This window comes from Tenrec ecaudatus, chromosome 1 (assembly GCF_050624435.1).
Source record: "Tenrec ecaudatus isolate mTenEca1 chromosome 1, mTenEca1.hap1, whole genome shotgun sequence".
In the NCBI taxonomy this organism is placed as follows: Eukaryota; Metazoa; Chordata; class Mammalia; order Afrosoricida; family Tenrecidae; genus Tenrec; species Tenrec ecaudatus.
Window position 1 is genome coordinate 43,045,224 of NC_134530.1, and position 27,912 is coordinate 43,073,135.

The 27,912-nt window shown below is 53.5% G+C and overlaps 2 protein-coding genes across 2 annotated transcripts in view; one reads left to right on the top strand and one right to left on the bottom strand.

The window, feature by feature from the left end:
• Positions 1-8,394: 8,394 nt before the first annotated feature.
• Positions 8,395-24,769, top strand: HTR6 (5-hydroxytryptamine receptor 6). Its single transcript, XM_075551501.1, has 3 exons — positions 8,395-9,108; positions 23,956-24,114; positions 24,254-24,769. Exons 1-3 carry the CDS (start codon positions 8,395-8,397, stop codon positions 24,692-24,694), a joined length of 1,314 nt encoding a protein of 437 aa, XP_075407616.1. The 3' UTR covers positions 24,695-24,769.
• Positions 21,677-27,912, bottom strand: part of TMCO4 (transmembrane and coiled-coil domains 4) — a 90,822-nt gene continuing 84,586 nt past the window's right edge. Inside the window, exon 14 of the mRNA XM_075551487.1 lies at positions 21,677-27,674. Within this exon, the coding sequence (XP_075407602.1) occupies positions 27,261-27,674 (414 nt within the window). The 3' untranslated portion in view covers positions 21,677-27,260. The remainder of the gene's footprint in view (positions 27,675-27,912) is intronic.

Sequence of the window (27,912 nt, forward strand, 5' to 3'; positions counted from 1 at the left end):
AACAACTACTCCCCCTTTGAAAAACAGCTGTTGGCCTGTTACTGGGCCTTAGTGGAGACTGAATACTTCACCATGGGCCACCAAGTCACCATGAGGCCTGAGCTGCCCACCATGAACTGGGTATTGTCTGACCCCCAGAGTCATAAAGTTGGTCGTGCGCAGCAACACTCCATTGTTAAATGGAAGTGGTATATATGAGATCGGGCCAAAGCAGGACCTGAAGGAACAAGTAAGCTGCATGAAGAAGTGGCCCAAATGCCAACAGTCTCCACTCCTGTCACAGTACCTTCCTTCTCCCAGTCTAACACACTTGGATCCATAATCAATGACCCTGGGAAGAGAAGTCAGGAGATCAAACAATGTCGTTCACTGGGCGAATCTTCTGCAAAAGGTCTCTTTAACGTGTTAAAGGGCAAAGGTGTCTGTGTGAGGACTAAGGTGTGCCCGACCCAAACTAGGGAACCGTTAGTCACCTCACACATAGACGTGTGAAAACTGGACAGGGAAGAAGGACATGTAGAGGGGAATCGATGTCTTGGGATGATGGTGTTGGTGATGAACGCTAAGTAGACCCAAGACTGCCCGAAGAAGGAGTAAATCTGCTTTGGAAGATGTACGGCCAAGCATGTTTCTTAGAAGCAAGCGTGGGTGGTGAGACTTTGTCTTGTGCACTTTAGACACGCGATCAGGGAGGACGAAGTCCCCGCTTGTGGAGGTAGAGGGTCATCGCAAAAGAGGGAGACCCTCAGTCAGATGGACTGAGCCTGGCTGCAGCAATGGGCTCTAACAGACGGTTGTGAGGATGGTGCTGGACGGGGCTCGGCTTTGTTCTGTTGAACAATGGGCTTAAGCACAGAGATGATGATGGTGATGGCCCGGGACCCAGCACCTGACAACAATACTGACACGCGGTCCTGGTTGTGCGGACCCCTCGCCAAAGGTCCAAGGACTGGCTTGTCCACCTTGCTGGACTATCTGGAGCCACCTCCTAACTTGGCTGTCCCTGCTCCTCTAGGAAAATCCAGGTGGTTTGACTTAACAACTTCCTAGCAAGCCACTAAAGCAGTGGTTCACAACCTGTGGGTCGTGACCCCTTTCACAGGGGTCGCCTAAGACCATCGGAAAACACTTATTTCCGATGGTCTTAGGAACCGAGACACTGCTCCTCTATCGTCTCCAGGTGTGTGGTAGATATATAATTATTTGTCAATTTGAGGATTAAGAGTGTAGGGTGGAGTCTAGCTTGTCAATCAGATCAGAGCCAATGAGGCCTCTGTGTGGGCATGGTTTTCTCCTGAGAATTCTGGGAAATCTGGTACTTCCTCCTTGCCATTCCCTGGGAGACATTGCCGCTGACAAGATACATGGAACTATCCTAGTGCCCTGAGCTGGACAAGCCACATGATGCAACCAGACCTCTGAAGCTGGAGAAGCCAGGTAGAAACCCCTACCAGCGCTGAGATGCTTACAACACCACTGGATCCACAAGACTTCTCATCCATTGGCCTATGATTATTCTGCATTCAGCATCATTGCATGTGTTTTGTGAGTCTGAAGAGGACTTTATAGATTGGTGTCGGACATATGGGTAAGTATTGGACTTACAGACTTGGACTGGACTGGGTTGGGATGCTTTCTCAATGTTCAATTCCTCTTGTATATAAATCTCTTTCTTATACACATATGTGTGCCCATGCGTTTGTTTCTCTAGTCTACCCAGACTAATGTAAGGCGGGTCCACCCACATGCAGAGACTCCCACCTACAAGTCCCCGGCATGAAGACTGTTACCCATGCTATACCATGCTTCAAGACACAATTTCATTTATTTGTAATTACAAATAAAAATGTCACAATATGTAATTACATGTTGTTTTTGTGATTAATCACTATGCTTTAATGTTGTTCAATTTGTAACAATGAAAATAAATAATATATCAGACATTTATATGGTAATTCTTAACAGTAGCAAAATGACAGTCACCACAACACGATGAACTGTATTAAAGGGCTGTGGGATTAGGAAGGTTGAGAACCACTGCTGTAAAGTCTTCTGAGACTCAGTTTCTTCATTGTACAGTGAGTTCTCTCCCTCGCTCCCCCGGTCTTGGTGGGCATTACAGGAGCCAATGCACAGAGAGGGCTTGGAAGAGTGCCTGGCACGTAGGACACACTTGGTAAATGTCAGCTGTCCATGAGGTTCACGAGAATGAATGGTCGACCGCCCTATCACTCCTGGTAGTTGGGCCGAGAGGTTTGCTCATTCATTCACTGAGCAGACATTTATTCTTATTATATATATTAAGTGTGATGGGTATTTAGGAACCCTGGTGGCATAGTGAGCTACTTAGTTGGGTGGCTAACCACAAGGTGGGTAGTTCGAAGCCACCTCTACTCCTGTAAAATAAATTCAGTCTGGGAAACTCACAGGGACAGTTCTACCCTGACCTATAGGGTCACTCAGAGTCGGACTCGATTCGATGGCAGTGAGTTTGTGTTTTGAATTTTGGTGAGGACCTTCAAGGACACAGTGGCGAACACAACAGGCAGGAGCTCCTGCCCTCACGGGGTCTCTCCAGTGACCTTCGCGGACAGCTCTCGCGGGAAGCGCCCCTGGCCCTTTGGTATTCGCCAGCATGAGGAGGTCGGAGGCAGAGGGTGTCCTAAGACTCAGCACCCATGGTGGCGGTCTCCCTCAAGAAGGAGACTCTGTGGCCAGAAGTCATGACGCAGAGGCGGAGGCCAGAAGTCCTTCCTGATTCAGAGAGGCAAGGCAGTCAAGGGCTAGTTTCCCAGGAGCAGAATGACAAACAGGCGCCCAGACAGAGAATCTGAGAAACATCCCGGAGGGCCTTAGAGAAACAGTCTCAAATTCCAGAGAATCACAGTGTGGTCACCAGATGGCACCACTACCCTGGCTCATGATCTTTAACTGCAGTATGTTTTTTTTTAGATTTTTTATTTTTTAAGGACAACAGGACACAAATTGGAATATAGCCGGCATACCTGTCTCAATCACCAAGCCCAGACCCCCTGTGGTCCAGCCCATTCTGACTCAGAGTGACCTTCCAGGACACACAAGAACTGCCCGGGGGTTCTAAGACTAAATCTTCATAGAAGCAGATGGCTTTGAGCAGCTGGTGCATTTGAACTGCTGACCTATCAACGAGCAGCCCGATGCTTAACCCACAGCACCAGCAGAAACTTTGCCAGTCATCCTCCGTACGAAATGCTTTTAAGTCCTCTTCCCACGCATAGCTCCACAACCTTAATTCCATAACAGCCGAGGATTTCCCAAGCTCACAGAGCAAGCAGCAGAGTTGGGATTTGAACCCTGAACTCTCTACCCACACATCACCTCTCACATTTGGCATCAAAAGCCGCTGTACTGCAGGAATCACCCCAGAGCTGAAAATGCCCATAGCCCTCACCTAGTCCCTATTGTCATCATATAGACACTGAAGTCCACGGTGCCCTAAACCTGATAGGGACACGAGTGTCTCTTCATCTCCCAACAGCCCTGGGAGGATGGTCTGTACTTCCCTAACTACTGCAGAGGAGAAAACAGCCCTCAAGACTGAGCTGCTGGCGCTAAGTCCCACAGCTGATAGGTGGCAGAGGTGGGCTTCTAAGTGGGTTCTCCCTGCCTCTCAACGCAGTGCTTGGTGCACTTTCTATATCGTGCTCCATGGACACAGCAGAAACCATCATGTGCAGAGTGGACAGGCCTCTTCCATCTGTTTCCGAGATCCCTCTGTGGGCAAGACCAGGCCTAGGGGGTGGGTGGAGGACTGCAGGGGTCTTGAGGTTAGGAGGTAGCTTGCCCACCTGCAAAGGATACTCCTCTTGGTTGCCCTTGGTCTGTCCGAGCCTCAGCTGAACCGTGAGCTCTCTGCATCGTTGTAAGGATTGTTGGTCCTGCTATTAGCTGCTGTTCAGGCAGCTGCAGCTCGTGGCGACCCTATACATCGCACGGCTTAACGATCCCCATGATTGTTGTAGGTTTGCATCTGTTGCAGCGGCCTTTGTGTCAAGCCAGCTATCTCGTGAGCATTTCATTCCACTTTCAGGGGCCCTGGTGGTGTAGTGGTTACTCAGTGGGCTGCCACCCGCATGGTTGGCAGTTTCCAAAACCACCAGCAGCTCCAAGGGAGAAAGACTGAGCTCTCTACTCCCGTCAATGGTAACAGTTTCAGAAACCCACAGGGGGTCGCTCTGAGTCAGCACTGACTCCATAGCAGTGAGCGATCTTGCATGATGGCGTGTTGCAGTTCCCGGTGCCTCCTGATAGTGGGTTCAAAGCAAGTGAGCTGGAATCTCAAACAACATTCTGTGATTGATTGGGTTTTCACTAGTTCATTTTTGCAAGTTGTTGGCCACACGTTTCGTCCTAGTCTGTCTAAGTCTGGAAGCTCCACTGAGCCCTGTCCCTTGGTGGTTTTTGAGATACTGGTGGCACAGCCACCAGCATCCGAGCAACACGCAAGCCACCAGAGTGCGGCAAGCTGATGGACAGGTGTACTGGAGGAGTAGAAAGAAGATACTAAAAACCCCTGGAATATTTATTATTATTTTAAAATCATTTTATTGGGGGCTCATACAGCTCTTATCACAATCCATCCATCCATTGCGTCAAGCACATTTGTACATGTGTGGCCATCATCATATCCCTGGAATATTTAAAAAATAAAAAGGAAACCACAACCAGTGGCCGACCAGTCAGCCAACATGCATGCATGTATGTTGCATGTCAAAGTAGAACTGTGCTCCAGTGGTTTCTCAGGGGTTTTGTGGGAAGTAGATCATGAAGCCTTTCTTCCAAGACATCCTGAAAGGACTTGAACCACCAGCCTTTTGTTTATTAGTCAACAGTTTGTACCACCCAGGGAGAATGATGTAATAACATCTTACATCGGAGGTATTATTTTTCAGTTTCTGGGGAGGGAAAGAGACCCCCATCACCCTCACTCTAGATCAGGGACAGGGAACCTTTTTTTTTTGCCAAGGGCCATTTGGATACTTATGACATCATTCGACATTTCATTAACTCACCCCTCATGGGATGGCCTCCATGAGGAGTGTGATGTGAACTGGTTTTGATGATTTCACAGGCTTTATACTGCCTAAGGAGTTCTGGTAGTATAGTGATCATTCCTTGGACTGCTATCCACAAGGTTAATGGTTCAAAACCACCACCCTCCCCTAAAGAGTTACAGTCTTGGAAACTCACAGGGACAGTCCTACCCTGTCCTATAGGGTCACTATGAGTCAACATCAGCTTGAAGGCTGTGAGTTTATTTGGCGTTTTTACATGGTCCAAGGGCAGGACTTTCCCCACCGATCCATCCCCAATCTGCCATGTTGTTAGGTGTCACTGGTTAATTTGGGCTCATAAGGACCCCGTCTGACAGAGTAGCACTGCCCCAATGGGTTTTCAAGGCAGTAATCTTTTTTGTAACATTTTATTAGGGACTTATCACAATCCATACATATACATACATCAGTTGTATAAAGCACATCCATACATTCTTTGCCCTAATCATTTTCAAAGCATTTGCTCTCCACTTAAGCCCTTTGCATCAGGTCCTCTTTTTTCCCCTCCCTCCCCGCTCCCCACTCCCTCGTGAGCCCTTGATAATTTATAAATTATTATTTTGTCATATCTTGCCCTGTCCGACGTCTCCCTTCACCCCCTTTTCTGTTGTCCATGCCCCAGGGAGGAGGTCACATGTAGATCCTTGTAATGGGTCCCCCCTTTCCAACCCACTCACCCTCTACTCTCCCAGTATCGCCCCTCACATCCCTGGTCCTGAAGGTATCATCCACCCTGGATTCCCTGTGCCTCCAGCTCCCATAAGCACCAGTGTACAACCTCTGCTCTATTCAGACTTGCAAGGTAGAATTCGGATCATGATAGTGGGGGGTGTATGCGGAAGCATTTAGGAAAGCTGTATTCTTCATCGGTGCTACATTGCACCCTGACTGACTCATCTCCTCCTCTAGACCCCTCTGGGAGGGGATCCTCATTGGCCGACAAATGGGCTTTGGGTCTCCACTCTGCACTTCCCCCTTCATTCACTATGGTAAGATTAAAAAAAAAATTTTTATGATGCCTTATACCTGATCCCTTCGACACCTTGTGACCGCACAGGCTGGTGTGCTTCTTCCATGTGGGCTTTGTTGCTTCTGAGCTAGATGGCCGCTTGTTCACCTTCAAGCCTTTAAGACCCCAGACACTATCTCTTTTGATTGCTGGGCACCATCAGCTTTCTTCACCACATTTGCTTATGCACCCATTTGTCTTCAGAGATCCTATCATGGAGGTGTGCACCCAATGATATGATTTTTAGTTCTTTGATGCTTGATAACTGATCCCTTCGGGACCACTCGTCACACAGGCTGGTGTGTTCTTCCATGTGGGCTTTGTTGCTTCTGAGCTAGATGGCTGCTTGTTCATCTTCAAGCCTTTAAGACCCCAGATGCTGTCTCTTTTGATAGCCGGGGACCATCAGCTTTCTTCACCACCTTTGCTTGTTCACCCGCTTTGGCTTCAGTGGTTGTGTCGGGAGGGTGAGCATCATAGAATGCCAATTTAGTAGAAGTATTCATGCATTGAGGGTCAAGGCAGTAATCTTAATGGAAGTAGATCACCAGGTCTTCTCATCTGTGGAGCAGCTGCCTGGGTTCGAACTGCTAGCCATTTTGGGTCAGCAGCTAGTGCTTTACTGATGCCCCCACACCAGGGCCCCTCTGACCCCTTACTACTCTACATTCTCTCTTGCAGCAGTTTCCCCTTCTGTGTGCTAGTCTCCCTACTGTTTATTGTTGATCTCGTCAGTGTAAGCTGCATGAAGCCAGGGGGCTTTGTTTCGTCCAGGGCAGTGTCCTGATTGGCCAGAACAGCATGGACACCTCGTAGGTGCTCCGTGCTTCATTGCTGGTGGACCAATGCATGGACTCCACAGGGTTCACCAGTGCAGTGTCTGGAGGAGAGAGACACAGGGGTTCTCACCCAGGGGCCCCCACATGTCCCCTTCTCCCTGCAGCTACCTTAGCTCAGGCGGCCTGAAGATTCCCCAGACTGTTCACGGTCTCTGCCCACGGGTCAGGGACTCCATCCTTAGTGACCAGCCTTGTGGGGGGACCAGGATGGTTTCTACTCAGGGCTCTGGGGAGCAGGTAGCCTGCTTCACTGAGCCTTCCTGCTCAGACGCAAGGTGAAGTATGCAGGAATGATCAACCCCTTTCGATCCGATCCGTAGAACAACATAGGATGGGACGCCCAGCACACAGCAATAAGGCGATCTGATCTATATTTCTCAACTCCCGCCTTACCCACCACCCGGTAGCGCTGCAACCCAGCTGTGGGCAGGTAGACGCCCACCTCCCACCCCCTGGCATTGGGGAGCAGTCCCTGAATAAAGCGAGCCGCAGCCCCCTCCTCTGAGTTCCAACTGCGCCGCCGCCACGTGTGGCTTGGGGAGGGAGGGGCATCCGGGGGTGGGAAGGCTGCTGTGACTGCCGGGGAGGCGACCCTGCGCGGTTGGGGCGCTTGGATCTTCCCTCTCCAGGCCCGGGGGACTCAGGACCCTCTCGCCTCCGAGGCTGGGGCGCGGCATCTCCCCGCCCACCGCAGAGCGGGGCGCAGGCTCCCGGCGCGCGGACCGCACTGCTGGCAGCAACACCAGCCCCTCGCCGCGCCTCCTGGGTCCCGGCGCCCCTGCCCGCGCCCGCCTGGCAGCGGCCCCTCTCTTCTCGCAGCCCCGCGGGGCCTGCCGCAGTCGCCGGCCACGGAGCAGCGCCGAGCGCCCCAGGTATCCAGCGCGGCGGAGCCCGGCCGGAGGTGGCCGGCCTGCGCCCACCGCGCGCCCTAGCCCCAGAGCTTTCCCTGCCAGGGGCTCCACCCCACCACCTCAAGCACCACCGCCCGGCCCACAAGACACCCCCCCTCCCGCCCCCGACCAGCGGGCGCCAGCAGCACCCCGCGCCCACCTCCCGGGTCCGTCCCCTATTTTACCTCCCGCCCCCTCTAGGCGGCTCTGCTCCCACCCAAGGGTGCCCATCCAACCTCCAAGGGTGATCCCGTGTCCCCAGGCTCCTAACTAGGTACCTATTCCTCCCAAGGGTTCTCAGCACGCCATCGGCGTCCCCCTCCCCAAACTTTCTCAGTTCCTGCTCCGGGTGTCTCTGCCCATGCCCCCTCACCCGGGGGAGCCCAAAGAACCCTTCTTCCTCCTCTCCCTGAGCCCCAGGGGACCCCCTGTCTTCTGAGGACGCCCGTCCAGTTTCTGCACCCCTAACCAGCCACTTCTTCCTTACCTGCTCGTCCTCACCACCCTACAGCGTCCTAGAGACCCCTCTCGGACCTCACGCCCAACCTCCCACCCCCGGACCCATGGTCCCAGAGTCGGGCCCCTCCAACCACAGCAGCCCGGACTGGGGAGCGGGGCCGCCGTCGGCCCCGAGGGGCAGCGGCTGGGTGGCAGCTGCGCTGTGTGTGGTCATCACTCTGACTGCGGCGGCCAACATGCTGCTCATCGTGCTCATCTGCACCCAGCCGGCGCTGCGGAACACGTCCAACTTCTTCCTGGTGTCTCTCTTCACGTCCGACCTGATGGTGGGGCTGGTGGTGATGCCGCCCGCCATGCTGAACGCGCTGTACGGGCGCTGGGTGCTGGCACGCAGCCTCTGCCTGCTCTGGGCCGCTTTCGACGTGATGTGCTGCAGTGCCTCTATCCTGAACCTCTGCCTCATCAGTCTGGACCGCTACCTGCTCATCCTCTCGCCGCTGCGCTACAAGCTGCGCATGACGCCCCCGCGCGCCCTGGCGCTCGTCCTGGGCGCTTGGAGCCTCGCCGCGCTCGCCTCTTTCCTGCCCCTGCTCCTGGGCTGGCACGAGCTGGGCCGGGTGCGGACGCCCGCCCCAGGACAGTGTCGCTTGCTGGCCAGCCTGCCCTTCGTCCTCGTGGCGTCCGGTGTCACCTTCTTCCTGCCCTCGGGCGCCATCTGCTTCACCTACTGCCGGATTCTGCTGACCGCCCGCAAGCAGGCGGTGCAGGTAGCCTGTCTCACCGCGGGCATGGCTAACCAGGCCTTGGAGACGCTGCAGGTGCCCGGGGTACGTTGCGCTGGGGTGTGTGTGGGGATTACAGGATGGGGAGGGGGTGAGCAGCCATGAGACGTCCACTGGGCATTGGGGCGTTTCCGGATCCTGTCGTTCGTGGGAACCCCAAACTCAATGCCTGACTGTCCACTAAGTTGGCTTCTGGAAGGTCCAGCTCTACAGGGAGTTAGGTTGTCCCCCTCACCCAACCTGCTGTCTCCCACTCCTCCCCCTTTGGCAGGAGGCACCATCCCGGTGTCAAGGAGTAAGTTCTTGCCCTCACGCCCTCCCACCCATTAGCAAGGCCGGTTGGTGCTGCCACGTGCAAGTGCAGGCTGGCCTCCACTGCTCCCCATCCAAGCAGCCTTTTTCATTCCTGGGTAAACTCCTACGGGCTCCCGTTGGCCGCATTTCAACTCCCCTACCACCCCGTTTGCTACCCAGGAGCCAGAACAACACAAAATGCATACGATGCTGGCCCTCCTCTGCTCCAATCCCCTTCTTGATTGCTTTTAAGATACAGAGAGAGCTCATCCCCCAATCTCCCCTGCCTAGGCTATCACTGGGCATCAGACACGTGGCTCTTCCAGTAGTTCCTAGAAGGCCGCAGGCCTATTTTGGCCTCAGCTCTTGGCTCTTGCTGTTCCTTTCGCCTGGCATGCTCTCCTCGCAGTTCTGTTCCTGCTTGACTCTGGGTCAGTGCTCAGGAACAACCCCCGACCACCCTTTCCCTTCCTGCTGTTCTCTATCACAACCCTCCGCTTACTTGTGGACCTGTCTCTTGTTGCTCTTCCATACCCGAATGCAAGCGCTGCCGTAAGGAAGGCAGACCAGAGCTCACAGGTGCCCTTGTTAGTTGCTGCCAGGTCAGCTCCAACCCATACGTGGTGACCTCATACGCCCACTGTGAAACGTGACTGTGTGTTCTAGATCACTGGTATGTTGGGTCCGTTGAGGCCACTGTGTGTTTGAGTGCTGCCCGACTTACGAGGCTTGTCTTTTTGGCATTGTAGTGGATGGTATTCTGTGATGGGGTGCTCATTGGCTGATTTGGGGGAGGTGGATCTCCGGGCCTTTCTTTCTAGTCTACCATAGTCTGGAAGCTCCACTGAAACTTGTCCAAGATCCTCCTGGTATTTGAAATGCCAGTGGGATAGCTGGCAGCAGCAGCGATAACTAAGCAAGCCACCACAGTGACAAGTGACGATTGTCCTTGGGTGGGGATCAGTGAGGACTTGTGAAAGGCGTTCTTGCTCAAGGTTCTGCATCGAGAAGTGGAGAGACTGTTCCTTACACAGGAACCCAAGTCTTGTTGGCATCTTAAGAGATGCCAGGCCTAAATCCCAGAGAATTAGGTCCCAGGCCCTGAGAATAGACCTACTGGCCTACCAGTCATGTGGTGTCGCCTCAGCTGGAGGAGGCTCCTGGAGGGTAGGGCGGGCTGCATGAATGGCCATCTTTTCATGGCTGAAAGGCTGACACCCTCCTTGGCAGAGCCCCAGAGCAGCCATCTGTTGAGCTCACCAGTGAGGCCCAGAGTTGCAGCTGGAGGAGCGACCAGAAAACCAGGCCCCAGGTGCAGGAGGTTCGGGCTACAGCCCTGGGGAATGTTCTTGAAGCTCGGGAGGTGGCTGTGACCCCGACCTGGGTCTTCACAGTGATTTTGGCTGCCCTGGGTCCTCAGCACTCCATCCCAGGGTGCTTTTAAAGGCGTTTTCCCCAAACGTCAGACATTCGGTACCCGGCGCAGAGTCTCTGCCTTACTGTCCTTCATTCCCCTTAAGCCACTTGAACTCATCACTGTGTTTTCTTTAAATCACCACCTCCCCTTCTCGTGTCCCTTCCCCACACTGGTTTAGACTGAGTACTTCACAGCTCTTCTGGAAAAGGAAAATCAGGATTCCTTGCCATCAATAGGAGGCGATGGCAAACACCAGTTCTGCCAGGAAGCCCCAGAAGCGAGTTGACATCTCTAAGTTCAAGGTCTGCTTCCCCCTTGCAGAGAGCTGGAGGGTATGAAAGGCCCAGCATCCTCAGCACGAGACCGCCCTCATGACCTAACCAGCAGGGCTGGGTAAGGACCGGAGAGGTCAGGGACGTGCTTACATTCCGTGGCCAATGGTGTTTGATGGGCTGTCAACTGACCCCCCTAAAGCCATCTTGCACACGCACACTTCGTGAGCAAGGAGAGGTTAGTTCTGGTGAGGTTGGGGGCGGGGGGAGTTCAGGTTCTTGTTCCAACAGTGCCTGACACACAGCTTTCTTTCCTTCGAATGAATTGGCTTCCAGGACTGACCCTGAGACCTTGGTTCAGCACCTGGTCAGGAGTCTCCCAGGTGCGTACAGCTGAAGCTCATGGTCTTTAGCACTCTCTATGTGTCAGGCACCAAGCCAAGCTTACTAATCCCACAAACAACCCCGTGGGGGCAAGGACCGCCGCCATGCCTGTGTTATGGAGGCCACTCAGTGGGTGAGTAGGGTACCAGCTCAGACTGTCTGAGCAGCAAGGGCAGTTGAGTCTGTCTGGACCACACTATCCCTCTTACCTCCCTGGCTGTATCTCATTTGTTGGTCCCTCCTGCCCCATCCTTCACCCGGGCATCCCTGGCCTCAGTCCTCTGACCGGTCCACTCTTCCTACGTCCACCCCTTAGTGCTCTCATCTTGTCTCATGCTGGAAAACGCCATGGACACCCGATGCTTCCTAAAGCATGAACACACCCCACTGAGCTCAGCCTCAGATTGTCCAGCTCAGAGCTTGCCCTCCAAAGCCTTCCTCCTCTCGGTGGACAGTAATTCTGGTCTTCATATGGCTCAGGCTGAAAGCCTTGGAGGCAGCTTGGCCAACTGGGCTTCTGTCTTTCTCCCCATTCACATCCAATTCTATCATAACCTTCAAAGGACCATCAAGTTCCAACCGCCTCTCACCTGGCCTGAGCCTCTCACCTGGCTTCCACCTGGCCTGAGCCCCTTCCTCTGAGGCCTGGGCGATCCTCACTCCCACCCTTTCACTCTGTTCTAACTCAGCAGCATCCTTTAATATGCAAGCCTGATCTGCTCTTGCCCCCTTCTCTAGTGGTCTTGCTTTCCGTGGGCTCTAGCCCTCTGCTCCTTTTCTGGTTTCTTCTTTTCCACCCTCCTCCCCACGCTTTCTGTGCTAACCACGTCAGCCTCTTGGCTGTTCCGGAACAGGCTGACCATGCTCCAGCCTCAGGGCCTTTGCATTGGCTGTCCCCTCTGCCTGGTGTGCCCCTGCCCCAAATCCCCCGAGGGCTCACCCCTAACTCCCACCACTTCTCCCAGGCCTCTGCTCAGGTGCACTCCTGAACGCTTCTACCAAGAGCAGCCACTCTGGGGACCCTCCCCAGGGACCCTCCTGCTGGCTTCCCTTTCTCAGCAATACAGACCACAGTCTGACATATACTTAGCTAAATCCTATGCCTTTATTTTGCCCCTCTAGAATGTAAGCTTTATGAGACCTTGTCTTTTCCCCCTTCCCTTTTAGTGGCGGCAGACACAAAGGTAGATGTAAATGAGCAGAACAAACACACAGCTGGTTGTTAGGTGCCCCCACGTTGGTTCTGACTCAGAGCCCGCGACATGCAACAGAATGGAGCACTGCCCCATCAGTCCCCCGCCAGCCCACCATGTTGGTCCATCTCATCGAGTGTCTTTTTCTTTCGCACAGACCCTCGACTTACCCAGCAGGGGCCCTTCTCCGGGGCCTGGTCCCCTTGATAACCTGTCTGAGGCAAAGTCTGGCCATCTCACTTGTTTTTTCCAGTTGGATTATGGGTGATTTACATTTCAGACCATCAGCTCCACACTCAACTGTTCAAACCACTCATCAACCCCCCCCTCTGTCTCTTTTTCCTCTTATGAACTTCCCCTTTCTCTACACTCACGTCTACACTGCCAACCACCCATGTCTATACAGCCAAGCATCTAGCCCGTTGTTTTGCTTTCCCTTGGGAAACTCCCAAGTTGGTGTTTATCCTTCCAGTCGTGAGAGACCTTGCTTTCTGCTTAGTCCCCTGTTGCCAGTGCCCAAGACAGTGCTAGGTGCGTTGAAGGCCTTCCCTCAGTAGTTCTGTGGAAGGAATGGGATTAACGCCGGCTGCCCTTGGCTTGGGTGTCTGCTCCATTCCCAGCGCTTCTTGTTCCCGCCCCTTCAGGATGGGCTCTTGTGTATGCCTGAGCCCAAGTGCTTTGCCAGCCTCCATTCACACACTCTTGTTTCCTGGGTGCCCACTTTGCTCAGGACTATGGAGGCACAGTGAGCAGAACACATCGACGCGGTCCAGCCTGCTGGGGGTTTCTGTTCTATTCGGGAGACAGCCTTGACCAGGAGATGCCATCGTGAGGCGTGACACTGGGAATCAGAATTCACAGTTGATGGTGTCACAGGTGCAGCAGCAGCATCACACTGACCCATGAAGCCAAAGGCTGGGTGGAATGTCCATAGGCCCAGACCTTGCCACACGGAGCTCACAGCCAGGAATGTGCCTTTCTGAATTCCCGCCCTCTCTGGAAAGCCCACTCCCCTGAGTCAAAGATGGAATGCCAGACTCCCAAAGTCGCTGGGCTCCCAGGCAAGCCTGCTGCAGACTTTTTTCCCTACTGCCTGGTGAAGTGCCTGCCTCTGGGGAATTTGCTCCTGGGTTACTGCCTCTGCTACAGCTTCCTAGATCACCATGGCCCTCCTCTCCAGACCATCCATCCTGCCCCAAGGATGAGCAGCTTCGGTCTGAGGGAGAGGCTCTTTCAGGCCTGGACCAAAAGGTCTGGCTGGGGGCAGGACCCAAAGCTGGAATGTGCCAGACCCTTTGCACATCCTCCTTGAGGCTTCCCTGTGCAACCTGGCCTCCAGCCGTCCCCAGAAGGGAACACAAACCTCCCAGCCATGGAGCCAGTTCTCCCTCACAGCAACCCGACGGGACAGGGTGGAATTGCCCCGGGGGCTTCCAAGACCGAAAAGCTTTGCAGGAGTAGAAAGCCTTAACTTTCGCCCACAGAGCAGCTATTGGTTTTGAACTGCTGACCTTGTGACCAACCTACCACCCACTATGCCACCAGGGCCCCCTTTCTCCCCACCCCCCGGAAGGGAGCTGGAAATATGCCTTTGGGGCCCAGTTCCTCTGCGGTAGACGCCAGGGGCATTTTTAGTGCTCCTCACCCCCACATGCCAGTTCATGTAAGTGGAGTTTGACTACGGGGCTCCTCCATCTGCCCAGCCTTGTGCCTGAGCAAGGGACCAGGCTTAGAACCCAGGCAGGGCTGGGGGCTAGGGGTGGACAGAGGGGAGTCAGCAGAGTGGGCAGAGGAATGCGTGCGCGTGTGTATGTGTGAAAGGTGGGTGCCAGGTGAGGGTGATCCTCTGTCTCCAGAAGATCCTGGCGGGGGTGGGGGGCAGGGTGTCTGGGACGCTGGGAGCCCATGGCTGTTGGAGAGGAGCAGGAGGAGGTCCAGCAGCGCACCCTGAGCTGCCTTCTCAGCTTTGCGCTCTCTCTGCTGTGGCTCCTGGGTCTCTATGGCTCAGACAAGGAGCTTTGGCTGGGCAGTGGCTACGAGCCCCAAGTCCAAGAGTCACTGTGGGGTGGGCGTGGGGGTGGGGATGCGGCAGGCCGCTCTCATAACTGTTAGAGCCTGGAAAAGTCCACGGGGCAGCTCTCCTGGCCCTCTGGGGGGACGTTCAGTCAGAATTGACTCCTTGGCATCAGCATGGTGGCCATGCCCCTTATCTTCATTTCCCCCTTGTTTCCTCTGCTTCCTCGCTCCTTCCCCTCCCACCTCTCCCCTTCTTCCTTCTGCTTCCTCCCCACTTCTTGTCTATCACGTCGCCCTCCTCCTCTCCCCCCCCTTTCCTTAACCCCCACTCACCGCACGGAACCTCCCTCTGTCTTAGCGATCTAGCCTCCCTTCCATCCCGAGGAGCCTGCGATCACAGAAATATCTCTGAGGGGGAGGAGGGGGCGGAGCCAGGAGGAGCTGATGGAGTGGCAGCGGGTGAGGCTGGCAGGCGTGGTGGCTGCTTGGATTGAGGGGCCTGGGGCAGTCCCCCTGGGGCAGGAGTGGGATGTCAGGCCGGTTTTGTTTCAAATCTTGCCTCCTCCTCATCACAGCAGATGACCTTGGACAAGTCATGTCACCTCCCTGGGCCCCTGGGTAGGAGTTGTTGGCTGCTGTGGTGTCAGCGCCACTCACAGTGGGCCCTTGAGTGTAACCGGGTGAAAGGCTGCCCGGGTCCCAGCATCCTCATGGTTGGGGCTACGTTTGAGCCTGCTGTGGTGGTCATTGCATCCTAACTGGCTGAGGGTTTTCCACGAGCCTGTCCTGTGAGCTCGGAGCCCTGCTGGCACACCAGATCAGGGGTTAGCTGCGAACTGAGCCCACTCAGGAGCTTTAGTCTTGGAAGAAATCTGTCTTGAAGAAGGGCAGCCAGAATGCTCCTTAGAGGCAAGGAGGGTGAGATTTCACCCCACATTTCTTTGGACATGTGGTCAGGAGAGACCAGTCCCTGGAGAAGGGCACAATGTGAGGCGAGAGAGCGGGCAGCGAGAAAGAGGAAGTCCTTCGACAAGATGGATGGACACAGTGGCCTCATCCGTGGGCTCCAACTAGGAACCATCGTGAGGGCAGTGCAGGACTGGGCAGTGTGTCGTTCTGTCGGGCCTGGGTCGCTGTGAGTGGGAATGGACACCTCACAACAGCAGGGGCTTCAAGGGGGACGAATCAGGTGATGGGCAAGGACCCCCTGGGGGAAGTTAGACTGTCACTTGGGGTCCCTGGGAGTCGGAATCAACTGCAGGCAGCCAACCACCACCACCACTCTGCCAACCGTGATGCTGTTTCCTTGCGGGCAGTCTCTCCTGATGAGAGCTCACGGCAAAGGAACACTGACGTCCAGGTGTGATTTCTGCATAGAGAAGCAGGGTAGGATGGATGGAAAAGTGCCATTTCTGGAACCAGAAATGACCTTGGAGGTCTGACTCAGTACTTACCTGCGGAGGGGTAATGATAGCGATCACAGGAGGCTGTCTGAGGAGACAGTGGATTTCACATCTCTATATCCATATAGTATACATATATGCATTGTTGAACACCTGCTCTATATGCTATTACCCAACAGGAAAGGCAGGAAGTTACCTTTGTTAAACACCAGCTATGTGCCACATACTTTCTATGTCCTTAAAGATGTGAAAATACAGTGATAGGTGTTATATGTATATTTATATATAAATACAAAATAGTAGGCATCATAATGCATAATATGATGTCACATGTAATATTTATATAAAAAGACATATTCATGAAAGCTACATTATATATATTTGTATAGGTATATGTAAAATATAGCATGGTTGTTGTTACATGCCATTGGGTCAGTTCTGACTCACAGAAACCTGTGCTAGAGGGTGTGCACAACAGAACAAATCACTACCTGGTCCTGCGCCATCCTCTCAATTGTCCTGATGTCTGAGCCCCTTTGTTGCAGCCACCATGTCAGTCTGTCTTCTTCAGGGCCTTCCTCTGTTTCGCTGCTCCTCTCCTTTACCAAACATGATGTCCTTCTCCAGGGACTGGTTTCAAAACCGGAAAAAAGCTCCACTGGGTGGAGCTTTCGTAGTACACATTTTTCCCATTAGGTGAACATCAAGCAACTCCCTCTGAGTTAGTGCACCCAGTGGCATCATCTGGGAAGGTTCTCTGTGGTCACGGTGAATTTTTTCATGAAAGCAGTTTCACTCAAACCTCGGTCTTTATGACAGTCGATTTAAGAAAACAGCATGGGGCTGGGAATCTTTGTTTCCTGCTCTGGAAAAAGGCCACAGAAACTGTTGTGATGTTGAACACAGCTTACAAGGACAGCATTATGGGAAAACCTCAATGGTGCTAGTGGTGAAATGTGAAAATGTAAAACGTCGATTGTTGACAAACCCCATTCTTGAAGTCCGTCAACTTCCCAAATGTTGACTCGTACTGCATTTGGAGTTCATTCCATCAGGTCAGACTGTTAATCAAGCTTTCTTTTAGAGGTTCTGGAAAGATAGCATAACAGTGCGTGACAAAAAAGGGCTGATGTGTGGCAGATGGGGTACTGGTTTGCTACCACAACAATGTACCTGCTCAGCGTGCCAGTGTTTGACAAAAAAACCCCAGCATGCCTCTCTAGCCCCATGCACCTTACTCACCTGACCTGGCTCTGAGCGACTTCTTTTTGTTTCCACGAATGAGGAAGGGTATTGAAAGAACAGCAATTTGACGGCATAAAAGAGGTGAAGAAAAAACGAGGAAGGTGCTGTCAGTCATCCAAACATGAGTTTGAAAAATGTTTCCAAGAATGGAATTGCAGATTTGACAAATGTATTCAGTGTAATGGAGAGTCCTTTGAGGTGATAAGCTATTTTTAAAAAAATTAAATACATAGCTTTGAAAAAATTCCATTGGTGGGGGGTACCCTCTTATATGTGAGACAAAGTCTCCCTATCCTTTCTTCTAAGGAGAATTCTGCCTGTACTTCTTCCAGGACAGACATGTTTGTTCTTTTAGCGGCCCCTGTTACTGTCAACATTCTCCATCAGCACCGTGATTCAAATGTATCAACTCTTGCTCACTCTTCCTTCTTCAGTGTCCAACTTTCACATGCATGTGAAGCAATTGAAAATAGCATGACTTGGGTTAGGCACAGAAAAGTCCCCACAACTGGACAAACATGTAACATTATGAAAAATGGAGAAAAGACTGTAGCTGTTAAAATATTTTTCTTGCTTGGATCCACAATCAGTGCTGATGGAAGCAGCAGTCACGAGCTCAAGGCACACTGCGCTGGGTAAAGCTGCTCCATAAGACCTCTTTAAAGCATTGAAAAGGCAGGACATAAGTTTGAGGCATATTGCTTTGTAATATTTTACTTTGATTGCTTGAGCTGCCCTGTGAAATGTTCTGTTCAGCATTTTGACTTCACCATTTCTTCCACTTGCATTAGCTACTTACTCTCTGATTAAGAGCAAGTTTCAAGAGTTTCTTCTGATAGTGACTTTGGTCTTTTCTTTCTTTCCTGTCTTTTTCTGACCATTTGCTCTATTCAAGACTGATGCTCCTGATGTACTCCTCAGCTCATCAGGTCTCTGTCATTAGTGTTTAATGCAGCAAACCTGTTCTTGAGATGTTCTCAAAATTCAGGTGGGATAGACTCAAGGTCTTAGTTTGGCTCTTGTGGAGTGGACTTGTTTTGATTTTCTTAAGCTTCACCCTGAACTTACACAGGAGCAATTGATGGTCTGTTCCACAGCCAGCTCCTGGCCTGGTTTTAGCTGCTGACATTGGGCTTCTCCGGTGTCTCGTCCTGCAGACATGGTCCATTTGATTTCTGTGCACTCCCTCTGGAGAAGTCCATGTGTGTAGTTGTCTTTCATGTTGTTGAAAAAAAATTGCTGTGAACAAGCCCTTGGTTTTGCAAGATTCTATGAAGAGCGGAGCTGGGCACAAATGAAACAACTTCAACAGTGATGGTAGGCCTCACATGGAGCTTAAGAAGATGTGGTGGCGTGCTTGGGTAAGCCTCGACTGCTAACCACGAGCCATTCCAAGGGAGAAAGATGAGGCCGTCCACTCCTGAAAAGATTTACAGCCGCAGGAAACCTAGAGGGTTGCTGTGCATTGGAAATGACTCGATGGCAGTGGGTAAGCTAGGAGACGGCGCTTACTGTGTCCCAGGCATCACATATGTATCTAATCTCATCCTGACTCCTCATTTCCATTTCACAAAGAAGAAAGCTGAGGCCCGAGAGGTGCAGTAAACTGTCCAAGGTCGGTCAATGGTCAGTAACAGGGCCAGGCCGACTGGCTCCAGTCTGTGCTTAAAATCCTCACGCTGAGATGACTGCCACTCGGAGCAGAAACTCAATGCCTCCTTAAAAGTGCTCCTACCCCCCATTTCTATAAGTGAGATCATAGAGTGCTTGTCTTCAGGGAGCTCATGTCACTCGGCATGATGTTCTCAGGACCCACCCACGTTGGGGCATGCCCAAGGACTCCACCCCTCTTCACAGCTGCATAGTACTCCACGGTGTGCATGCCCCACAGTTAGGTTGTCCAGCATCTGTTGGTGGATGCTCAGATGTTTCTGTCTTTTGGCTGTTGTGAGATGTGCTGCCACAAGCGTTGATGGTTTCTGTTTGCATTCTTGCCTCCACACTGAGCACGGGTGTTTTTTCCCCCCTCCCATCCCTTCCTTTCTTTCTAACTTATATCTGCTTAGTTTTTTTTTTTGTTTTTTTTATGGCTGTGATCTTTTTTTTTTTTTTTAACAATTTATTGGGGCTGATACAATTCTTTTCACAGTTCATACATATACATACATCAATTGTATAAAGCACATCTGTACAGTCTTTGCCCTAATCATTTTTTTCTCTTTTCTTCTTTTACATTTTATTAGGGACTCCAACAACTCTTACCACAACCCATACATATACATACATCAATTGTATAAAGCACATCCATACATTCCCTGCCCCAATCATTCTCAAGGCATTTGCTCTCCACTTAAGCCCCTTGCATCAGGTCCTCTTTTTTTTGCTTAGTTTTTATTTAGTAGAAAGGCCCAGCCAATCAATTCATTAGCTTGGTCAAGGCAAGACACGTGAACTACCCAGCAGGGTATAAAAGGCAGCTGGTCTTTTAGTCAGTCGTTCTCTGGTAATCCCTGGTTTCTTGAGCCTCACAAGATTGTCTTATTGCCACTCTGTCATTCTAATGGGGACACATAGGGACATGCAAACAGGCCCTGGCTGTGAGAGGCTCCTGGAGGTGCTTACAGGGGAGAGAGTCGGAGGAGGATGATAGAGGCTGACATGAGCCTGACCCTGGTGTGTGAGCTGGTGGTTACCACCGGGGACACACGGGGTTTGTGACCCTTCCCTGATTGCCCTGTGGCTGCGATCTCTGAGTGGAAAACAGCGTGGAAAAGTAGGGAAAGCATAGTTTCTGGAGCAGGAAATGGCTTTGAATCCCCTAGTCCACACTTAATATGCTGTGTGACCCTTGGCAAGTTATTTTGTCTTGGAGCCTCTACTGGCTCGTCTACAAAATGGGAGTAACCAAGCAGGAGGGAAGTAGTGACTACTAAGTGCTGATACAGAGCTGAAACAAAGCCGATTTTGATGCAACCCAGAGCGCCACTGTGCTCCATAGGGGTCTCAAGGGCTGTGACCTTGAAAACGGGGCTGCTGTCGCTTATGCGGAGTCATCGGGGCCTTGGTTTGAGCTTGGAAGGTCCCCTACCTTTGCCAGGCCTGTTTGCTCCTCCCCTCCCTCTTGTCCAGGCTCTGAGGTCAATTCTTGGAGAGAAGAGGAGGGAAAACCTGGGGTCCCTCCCAGAAAGACTGGGGAGTAAGTATCAGCTCTTCTTCTCTGTCAGACCCTGCAACATCAGATCTCCTCTAGTACATCCTTCGAGCCTCAGGTCCCCAGTGGCTCAGAGCTCTGAGCTAGGCGCCAGCAGGTACCTGAATGAGGGGTCCTCCCAGGGCCAGACTCTCCTCACTGATGGCAGGGGTTTGAAGATGTGGGAGGGCTCAAGGGATTCTTTTGGGGGAATGTGAGCCTCTTCCTCTAGGCCAGGCGTCTTCAAACTATGGCCCATGGACCACATGCGGCCCACCGAGGACAGTTATCCAGCCTGTCGGGTGCTTTTGCCCCGTTTGTTTTTTTTACTTCAAAATAAGATATGTGCAGTGTGCATAGGAATTTGCTCATAGTTTTTTTTAAACTATAGTCTGGTCTTCGAATGGGTCTGAGGGACAGTGAACTGGCCCCTGTTTAAAAAGCTTGAGGACTCCCTGCTCTAAGCTGACAGTGGCATGGTCATGAGGTCCTTTAGAGGCCACCCTAGAGGAGAGAAAACAGAAGAGGAGAAGGCAACGCAGACGCCCTTTCCCTCTCTAGGGAGCAGGCTTGTGTGGGGTGGCGTGGGTTGGAGCTGGAGGAGAGCATCCGGAGCTGTCGAGATGCGGTTCAGCTCTGGAGCCTGGTGAGTCAGAGCATGTGCACTGACATCAGGGCTGCTTTGGAGAAGCCTGCGCTGCTGGCAGAAGGACCAGGCCACGGTGTGCTGAGAGTGACCCCAGTCCCATGCCCATGTCATTGGACTACACCACGGGCATTATGCAGTTGCCATGTAACCAATGTCAGGCATCTGTGCATGCAGTCTTTATCCACAGTGACTCCCGAAGCCCAGCCTTGTCCCCATCGGATCGATGGCCCCTCAAGATGGCCGAGTCAGTGGTAGAGGCGTGATCTGAAGCCATATTACATGTCTTAAGAGCCCAACTCTTATCTCCACATGATGATGTCCCACCAAGAGATGGGGAGCTAAGGATTCTCTTAGGCTGCTCTTTGGTGTCCTTGAGGTTCAGTACTGGCAGATTTCATTTGGCTGAGCACTTTGTTGGGTGGTTAGCGTCTTTCTTCTCTTCCCTCCCATTCCCACCACTGCCTGTCTCCTCCCACCACCCCTCCCCCTCCCCATTCCCCCAAAGACAAGCACAGTCATTGGTGACTGTATGTATGCTCCATAGGGTTTTCAAACTTGTTTTTAAAAATTAGACAACCAGGCCTTTCTTCCAAGATACCTCTGGGTGAACTCAAACCTTCGTCCTTTCAGGTAGGAGCTGAGCACGTATTTTTGCACCCCCTACTGCCATAATGCCTAGTTGGTGTTCAGCACCATGGACAGGACACCGACATTACTGTCTCTGACTAGCTGGGAGAAAGGCGTAGGGGCTGGAGAGAGCTCAGTCGTGAGAGTGGGTGGGGGATTTGGCTTTGCTGCTCTGTAGAGATGACACATCTTCTTGGCTTCGCCTCCTTCCATCTGCAGGTTGCCTGGGAATCTGGTTCTCTTCCTGCCTCCTCTTGACCCCTTCGTCTCCCCATGTCTAAGCCTCCTCTGACTGCCTCAGGAGCTAAGCTGGGCTGGGGGATGCTGCGGGGATCCCTGGCTTTCAAACCTCGGTGTGTTCTTGGGGGAGCGCACAGCTGATCTATCACTTATGACCAGGTGGGCACACCTTTGTGCAGGAACAACACTGACATGGTACACGCCGTGACTCTCCCTTCATGTAAATCTGATAGATGAAAGTCCAGATTGACTACCACATGTGATTTCAAGGAGCGGTTGCATGGACCCCCTTGGGGTTTCCGGATGGTTTTCAAGTTGGCCTCTGAGCCCTCTGAAAGTGTGGGGAATGCATACGTGTGTCCCTGTGTACAAACACTTAATGCTATTTTCTGGAGAGAGATTTCTATAGATTTCAGTAGATTCTCAAAGGGCTCATGAGCTTCAAAAAGTTGAGAGAATAACGGGGCTAAAGGATCTTCCAGTTCAGATTGCCTTTGAGGGTTTAGGGGCTGCTGGTGGTCAGCTCATGATGCGATATCAACCTCTCTGTGCCTCTGGGGGCAGTTCTTTGCCCCGTCTCCCCTCCCTGCTTTTATGGTCCAAATTTGAGAATGGGGATGTTGGATGCGCCAGTGTAATTTGAGTTGTAAACTTCAAGGCTACTGGCACCCCTTGTAATTTATAACAGGCTTCACGGGGAACATGGGCTGTGTGCACATAGTTCTGGGAAAAGCATTTCTATTTGTGGAGCCTGAAGGCAACGGTAAAGCCCACAAAGAGGGTTCAAAGAGATTGCCAAGACCTGGAGAGGTAGCAATTTCTCTTTTTTTTTCCAGCACTCTCCAATGGCGACTAATTTTTTAGTATCAAAGGATTTGAAAGGTGTTGGGACTCATTGTAATCGTATGTTTACTTGTATTGGTGAACATATGAGAAACATGTTGATGTTGTCTTACTTGGATCCACAATCAATGCTGGTGGAAGCAGCAGTCAAGAGGTCAAAAGATGCATCGCGTTAGGTGGATCTGCAGCACAAGACCTCTGTAGAGTATTGAAGAGCAAGGGAGATCCTTTGAGGACTAAGGGGCGCCTGACCCAAGCTGTAACATTCTCCATTGCAGCCCACCTGTATGAAAGTTGGCCATTGAATAAGGACAACCGTAGGCAGATTGCTGCAGCATTGGAATTGTATCGGAAGTAAGGCTAGAGTGCTCCTTAGAGACAAGGATGACACGACTTTTCTTACATAATTTGGCGATATTGTCAGGAGAGACCAGTCCCTGGAGACGGACATCATGTCTGGTACGGGGGAGGGGCGCCGACAGAGAGGAAGGACCTCCAGGCGATGGATTCGCCGTGGCTGCAAAAGTGGGCCGAAGCACAGGAACTATTGTTGAGGGTGGCCAGGGCCGTGACGCGTTTCATTCTTCCGTGCACAGGGTTACTGGGGTCAGTCAATTGGACGGCACCTAACAACGCTGGGCGTTATCCTTTGCAAGGATGCTTGTTTTTCGGAGCCATTCTGATTTGTGTCTGGGGCAGGCATGAGCGTTCAGGACTCCTGCGAAATGTGGGTTAGGGCCCACTCAGTCCAGCAGGGCCTAGCCCATTGCTGGGATCAGAGATCAGTCTGTTGCTGGGGCCAGGAGTCCATCTGTTGCTGGGGTCAGGGCTCATCTAGGGCTAAGGGTGGGGCTTCGGCTGAGTTCAGAGATGAAGCTGAATTCTGGTAGGGTCAGGGTTCAGTTTGGGAACACGATCATAGGTGAAGTTAGGGCGTGGTCCAAAGCAGGGTCAGGCCTCAGATCAGGACTATAGTTGGGGTTCAGACAAGTATCAGGGCTCAATTTATTGCTGGTCTTAGGGTTCAATCTAGAACTGGGATTGAGGCCCAGTTTGAGGCTGGGACTAAGGGTCCCCCTGGGACTGGCTCCTGTGGGCTTCCTTCCACAGGTGCCCCGGACCCCACGTCCAGGGGTGGAGTCGGCAGAGAGCAGGCGTTTGGCCACCACACACAGCAGGAAGGCCCTGAAGGCCAGTCTGACGCTGGGCATCCTGCTGGGCATGTTCTTTGTGACCTGGCTGCCCTTCTTTGTGGCCAACATTGTGCAGGTAAGGCCACAGCATGGGGAGCCCCAAGCCCCCCACACCCCAACCCAGGTATGGAGGGAGGTGGGTGGGCTGCCCCCTGGGGTCGGTAGGGTGGTCTGTACCCTTGACTCACCCCAGGTGTGACCCACCCCCACCCCAGGCCGTGTGTGACTGCATCTCCCCAGACCTCTTCGATGTCCTCACGTGGCTGGGTTACTGTAACAGCACCATGAACCCCATCATCTATCCGCTCTTCATGCGAGACTTCAAGCGGGCCCTCGGGAAATTCCTGCCCTGTGCCCACTGCCCTGCGGAGCACCAGGCCAGCGTCGCTTCACCGTCCATGCGCACCTCTCACAGTGGCGCTAGGCCGGGCCTGAGCCTGCAGCAAGTCCAAGCCCTGCCCCTGCCCCACTCAGACCTGGACTCTGACTCGGGGGCCTCCTCAGGCCTGCAGCTCACAGCCCAGTTGCTGCTGCCTGGAGAGGCCACCCGGGACCCCCTGCCTCCTGCCCGGGGTGCTGCCACCATCACCTTCTTCAACATTGATCCACCAGAGCCTGAGCTGCAGCCGCATCCACTGGGGACCCCTACGAACTGATCAGGGCCAGGGGCTGGCTAGTGGGGAGGGGGATCAGGCCAGGCTCTCAGCCATGGCCAGGAGTCTGTGGGTCTCCTTGGGGCTCACTGAGCTTCTCCAGGGTGCGCTAAGTCCACCCCCCATTGCCCACGCCAGAGCCCCCATCGGGTGGGATAGACTCTGGTTCTGATGCCCCATAGTTGAGTGTCCCTTGTAGCTGTGTGCGTGCTGGATGGATGGAGAATGCTAGTCTCAGATTAGGATGAAGACAGTCGTGTCCCTTTGCCGCGTCTGCAGAGAGGGGAGTGCTTGGCCGGGCCTCTCGCTACTCAAAGTATGGTCCCCAGACCAGCAGCATCCACATTACTTTGGGATTTTGCTGAAATGTATATCCCTGTCCTACCCTAGAGCCCCCAGGTCAGACACTGCGTGCTCACAAGAGCCCGGGCGGGTGGTCTGCCTGCACCGTGCCACCTGAGACGCTGGCTGACCACACGCAGTTACCAATGATTGGATGTTGACGCTGACTCCCAGCAAGCACGTGCATCGGTTGAACTGTGCTCCCGAGACTGTTCATGGCTTTGTTTGGGTAGGGATAGCTCACCAGACCTTTCTGCCCAGGCACCTTGCGGGTAGACTTGAACTCTCAACCCTTCGGGTAGCAGCCCAGTGAGTTTGCCGTTTGCACTCCCAGTGACTCCCGGGAAGGCTTAGGCAGTTTTAAAGCTGGAGTAGGAGCTGCTGGGCTGTTTTCAGGCCGGCCGGCTTAGGCTGGTGGGTTCATTCCCTGCAGCACAGGCGAGCTCTGGGTTGCGTCTGGTCTGGCCTGAAGGAAATCTCTGCCCCACTGCTTACTAGCTCGGGGCAGGTTACGAACCTCTCTGGGCCTCAGTAATTGTGTGCACAATGGGTGACACTTTCCTCCCGTGGGTGCCAAGAGCACCCAAAGGCGGCAAGTAGGATGCTGTTGTCTCTCTGGCCATCCTGCCTGTTCCCCAGGCTGCTGACTGTGGGCAAGGGGGGGGCGGGGAGGGGCTATTGGTACCTACAGTTCTTTGTCTGTTTTCCTCAACCTGAAACCAGAGCCCAACCCCTTTTCTGGGAGCCTGGTGGGCCCCCGGCCTTCATGGATCCGGGGGGTGGGGGGGAGCTCGTTTCCTGTTTACCTGACATAGGTTCCTTTCCAGTGGGGTTATTTCCAGAACCCTCCATCCATCCCTGCACAAAGTTCCATCAACCCAAACACTTGGACACCCCCACCCCCGGGTGGGTGGGGTCCTCCATGGCTGCCCTGGCACTCTCCTTGGTGCTGACCAGACTCAACTCCGGCCCTGGCCACAAGTCGCAGAAGGCCAGGGGCCATGGTGCTTGCTGGGGATCCCCCGTGGCTCCCCGGCCTGGCCACGCAGACCCAATAAATACTAAATAAAGACAACGACCTGGTCTGGACTGGATTCACTTGGCAGGGGGTGGGGGCACTTGGAGCTGGAGAAGCAGCTGGTGGGGGGGGGCTGGATTTAGGACCTCGGGAAAATCCTTTGGCGACCTGTTTTCTATGATGACAGCGCAGGTGGGACCCCCAGCAGCAGCTCTGTCATTCCAAACACACACAAGCACACAGGCCGGCCCGAGACGACGCTCACCCTGCCCTGCTTGTCAGCTCTGCACCATGGGACGCATGATCCCCGGCCCCGACCTTCTGGGACAGAGGGAGGAGTACGCGGGAAGGTCCCCATGGGTGCAGCCGAGTGGTTAAGAGCTTGGGTACAGGGCCCGGCTGCCTGGGATGTGAGACTTGGCTCTAACGCTGATAAGCTGTGTAACTTGGCACAGGTTACTCCAGCTCTCTGGGTCTCAGTTTCCCCCGAGTGTAAAAACACAGGTAACAGTCATTCGCAGAGCTGCCGCGAGGACCATGTGTACATCCGGCACGCAGGAACCCCGCAAGGAGTCGTCATGATATGTCCTCATCATTGTTAGCCCCTCTCCCCTCCCCCATCCCTTACAACTTACTCTGGTCACCAGACCCAGCTGTACCCACACCACAGCTGGACTCAGCAGTTGCTCACCGTCTGTCAGTTCTATGGAAGGCCAATATGCTGTGCACTGTTGGGGGCGCATTCACCCCAACAGTCTGACTGATGACCCTGCATGGCTGTGGGGCAGGCCTGACTGGCTCTACCAGGAGCAGAGCACGTTGCCCTACTCCGTGCCCCTTCAGTCTGCTCTGGTACCCAGGCCCTGACTGGAGAACAGACAGATAGATACTGGCTTCATGGAGGTCCGGAGGCCTGGGGGAGTGGTGGTGGGGCAGCCTCAGGCCCCAGAGACCCCTGGGTTCTGGGTGGCCAGCCAGGCCCACCCCTCAAAGCTGCAGTCCTGCGGTACACTGAGCCTGTGGCTGGTGGACTTCAGTTCTTTAGCCTTGCTTCCCCAGGGTGAGCAGGCCTTCTGCTCCCCCCGCCCCCCACCATTCCAGTGCCATACTGCAGGAAAGGCACCTGTGGAAACCCTGCACCTGGGGAGCTCAGGCGGGAGGGAGTGCTGTGCCGACCACTGGGACAGCAGCACAGTGGCTGCTTGGGAGTCAGTCCAGGCCTGGGCAGGGTCCTGGGGTCTGGCTGGCACAGTCAGGGCAGCCCAGTGGATTGGGGTCCATGCCATGGCTGCAGACATGGGGGCTTTCTGCGGGCTTCAGGGCGGCCGGAGAGGAGGCCCTCTCAGAGTGGCCCGGCCCCCTTGGCACCTGGGATTGGTGGGGCTCAGTGATTGTGGCAACTTGAGGGGTGTCCTTGGGTGTGAGATCCTGGGCTTGCTCATCCAGGTGGGTGGCCTCGCCTGATGGTAAGGAGATGGCAGCTGCCCCCTGGCGAGGCTCCCCCAGGGGCAGGCTGCCTGGGGCCAGCAAGAGTCCCTTCTCGTCCCAGCCTGGCTTGGTGCGGATGCCCACCGACTTCAGGATGATGTCCATCTGCTTGGCATAGTCCAAGTGGCCGCTGACCTGCAGAGGGACAGCAAGTGAGGACTCTGTGTGTGTGCGTGCGTGCAGAATCAGGCCATCCCAGGGCCCAAGGGAAGCTCCAGAGTCTCTAATCCGCCCCACTGATCCTTAGTCACTGCATCACCAGGCCCAAGATGCTAATTCGGAGGAGCTAGGGAGCCTCCAGGTTCCAGGCCCTTTTCGAGTTTGTTACATAAAGCTGAAGCACAGGGAGGAAGATCGGATGGAAGGTGGAAGG

What these genes read in the sequence shown, in the direction of transcription:
- HTR6 (XM_075551501.1), top strand. Translation starts at nt 8,395, where the DNA reads ATGGTCCCAGAGTCGGGCCCCTCCAACCACAGCAGCCCGGACTGGGGA. An exon ending in AGGCCTTGGAGACGCTGCAG is followed by an intron (nt 9,109 to 23,955) that starts GTGCCCGGGGTA and finishes TTCCTTCCACAG; the next exon opens with GTGCCCCGGACCCCACGTCC. An exon ending in TTGTGGCCAACATTGTGCAG is followed by an intron (nt 24,115 to 24,253) that starts GTAAGGCCACAG and finishes CCCCCACCCCAG; the next exon opens with GCCGTGTGTGACTGCATCTC.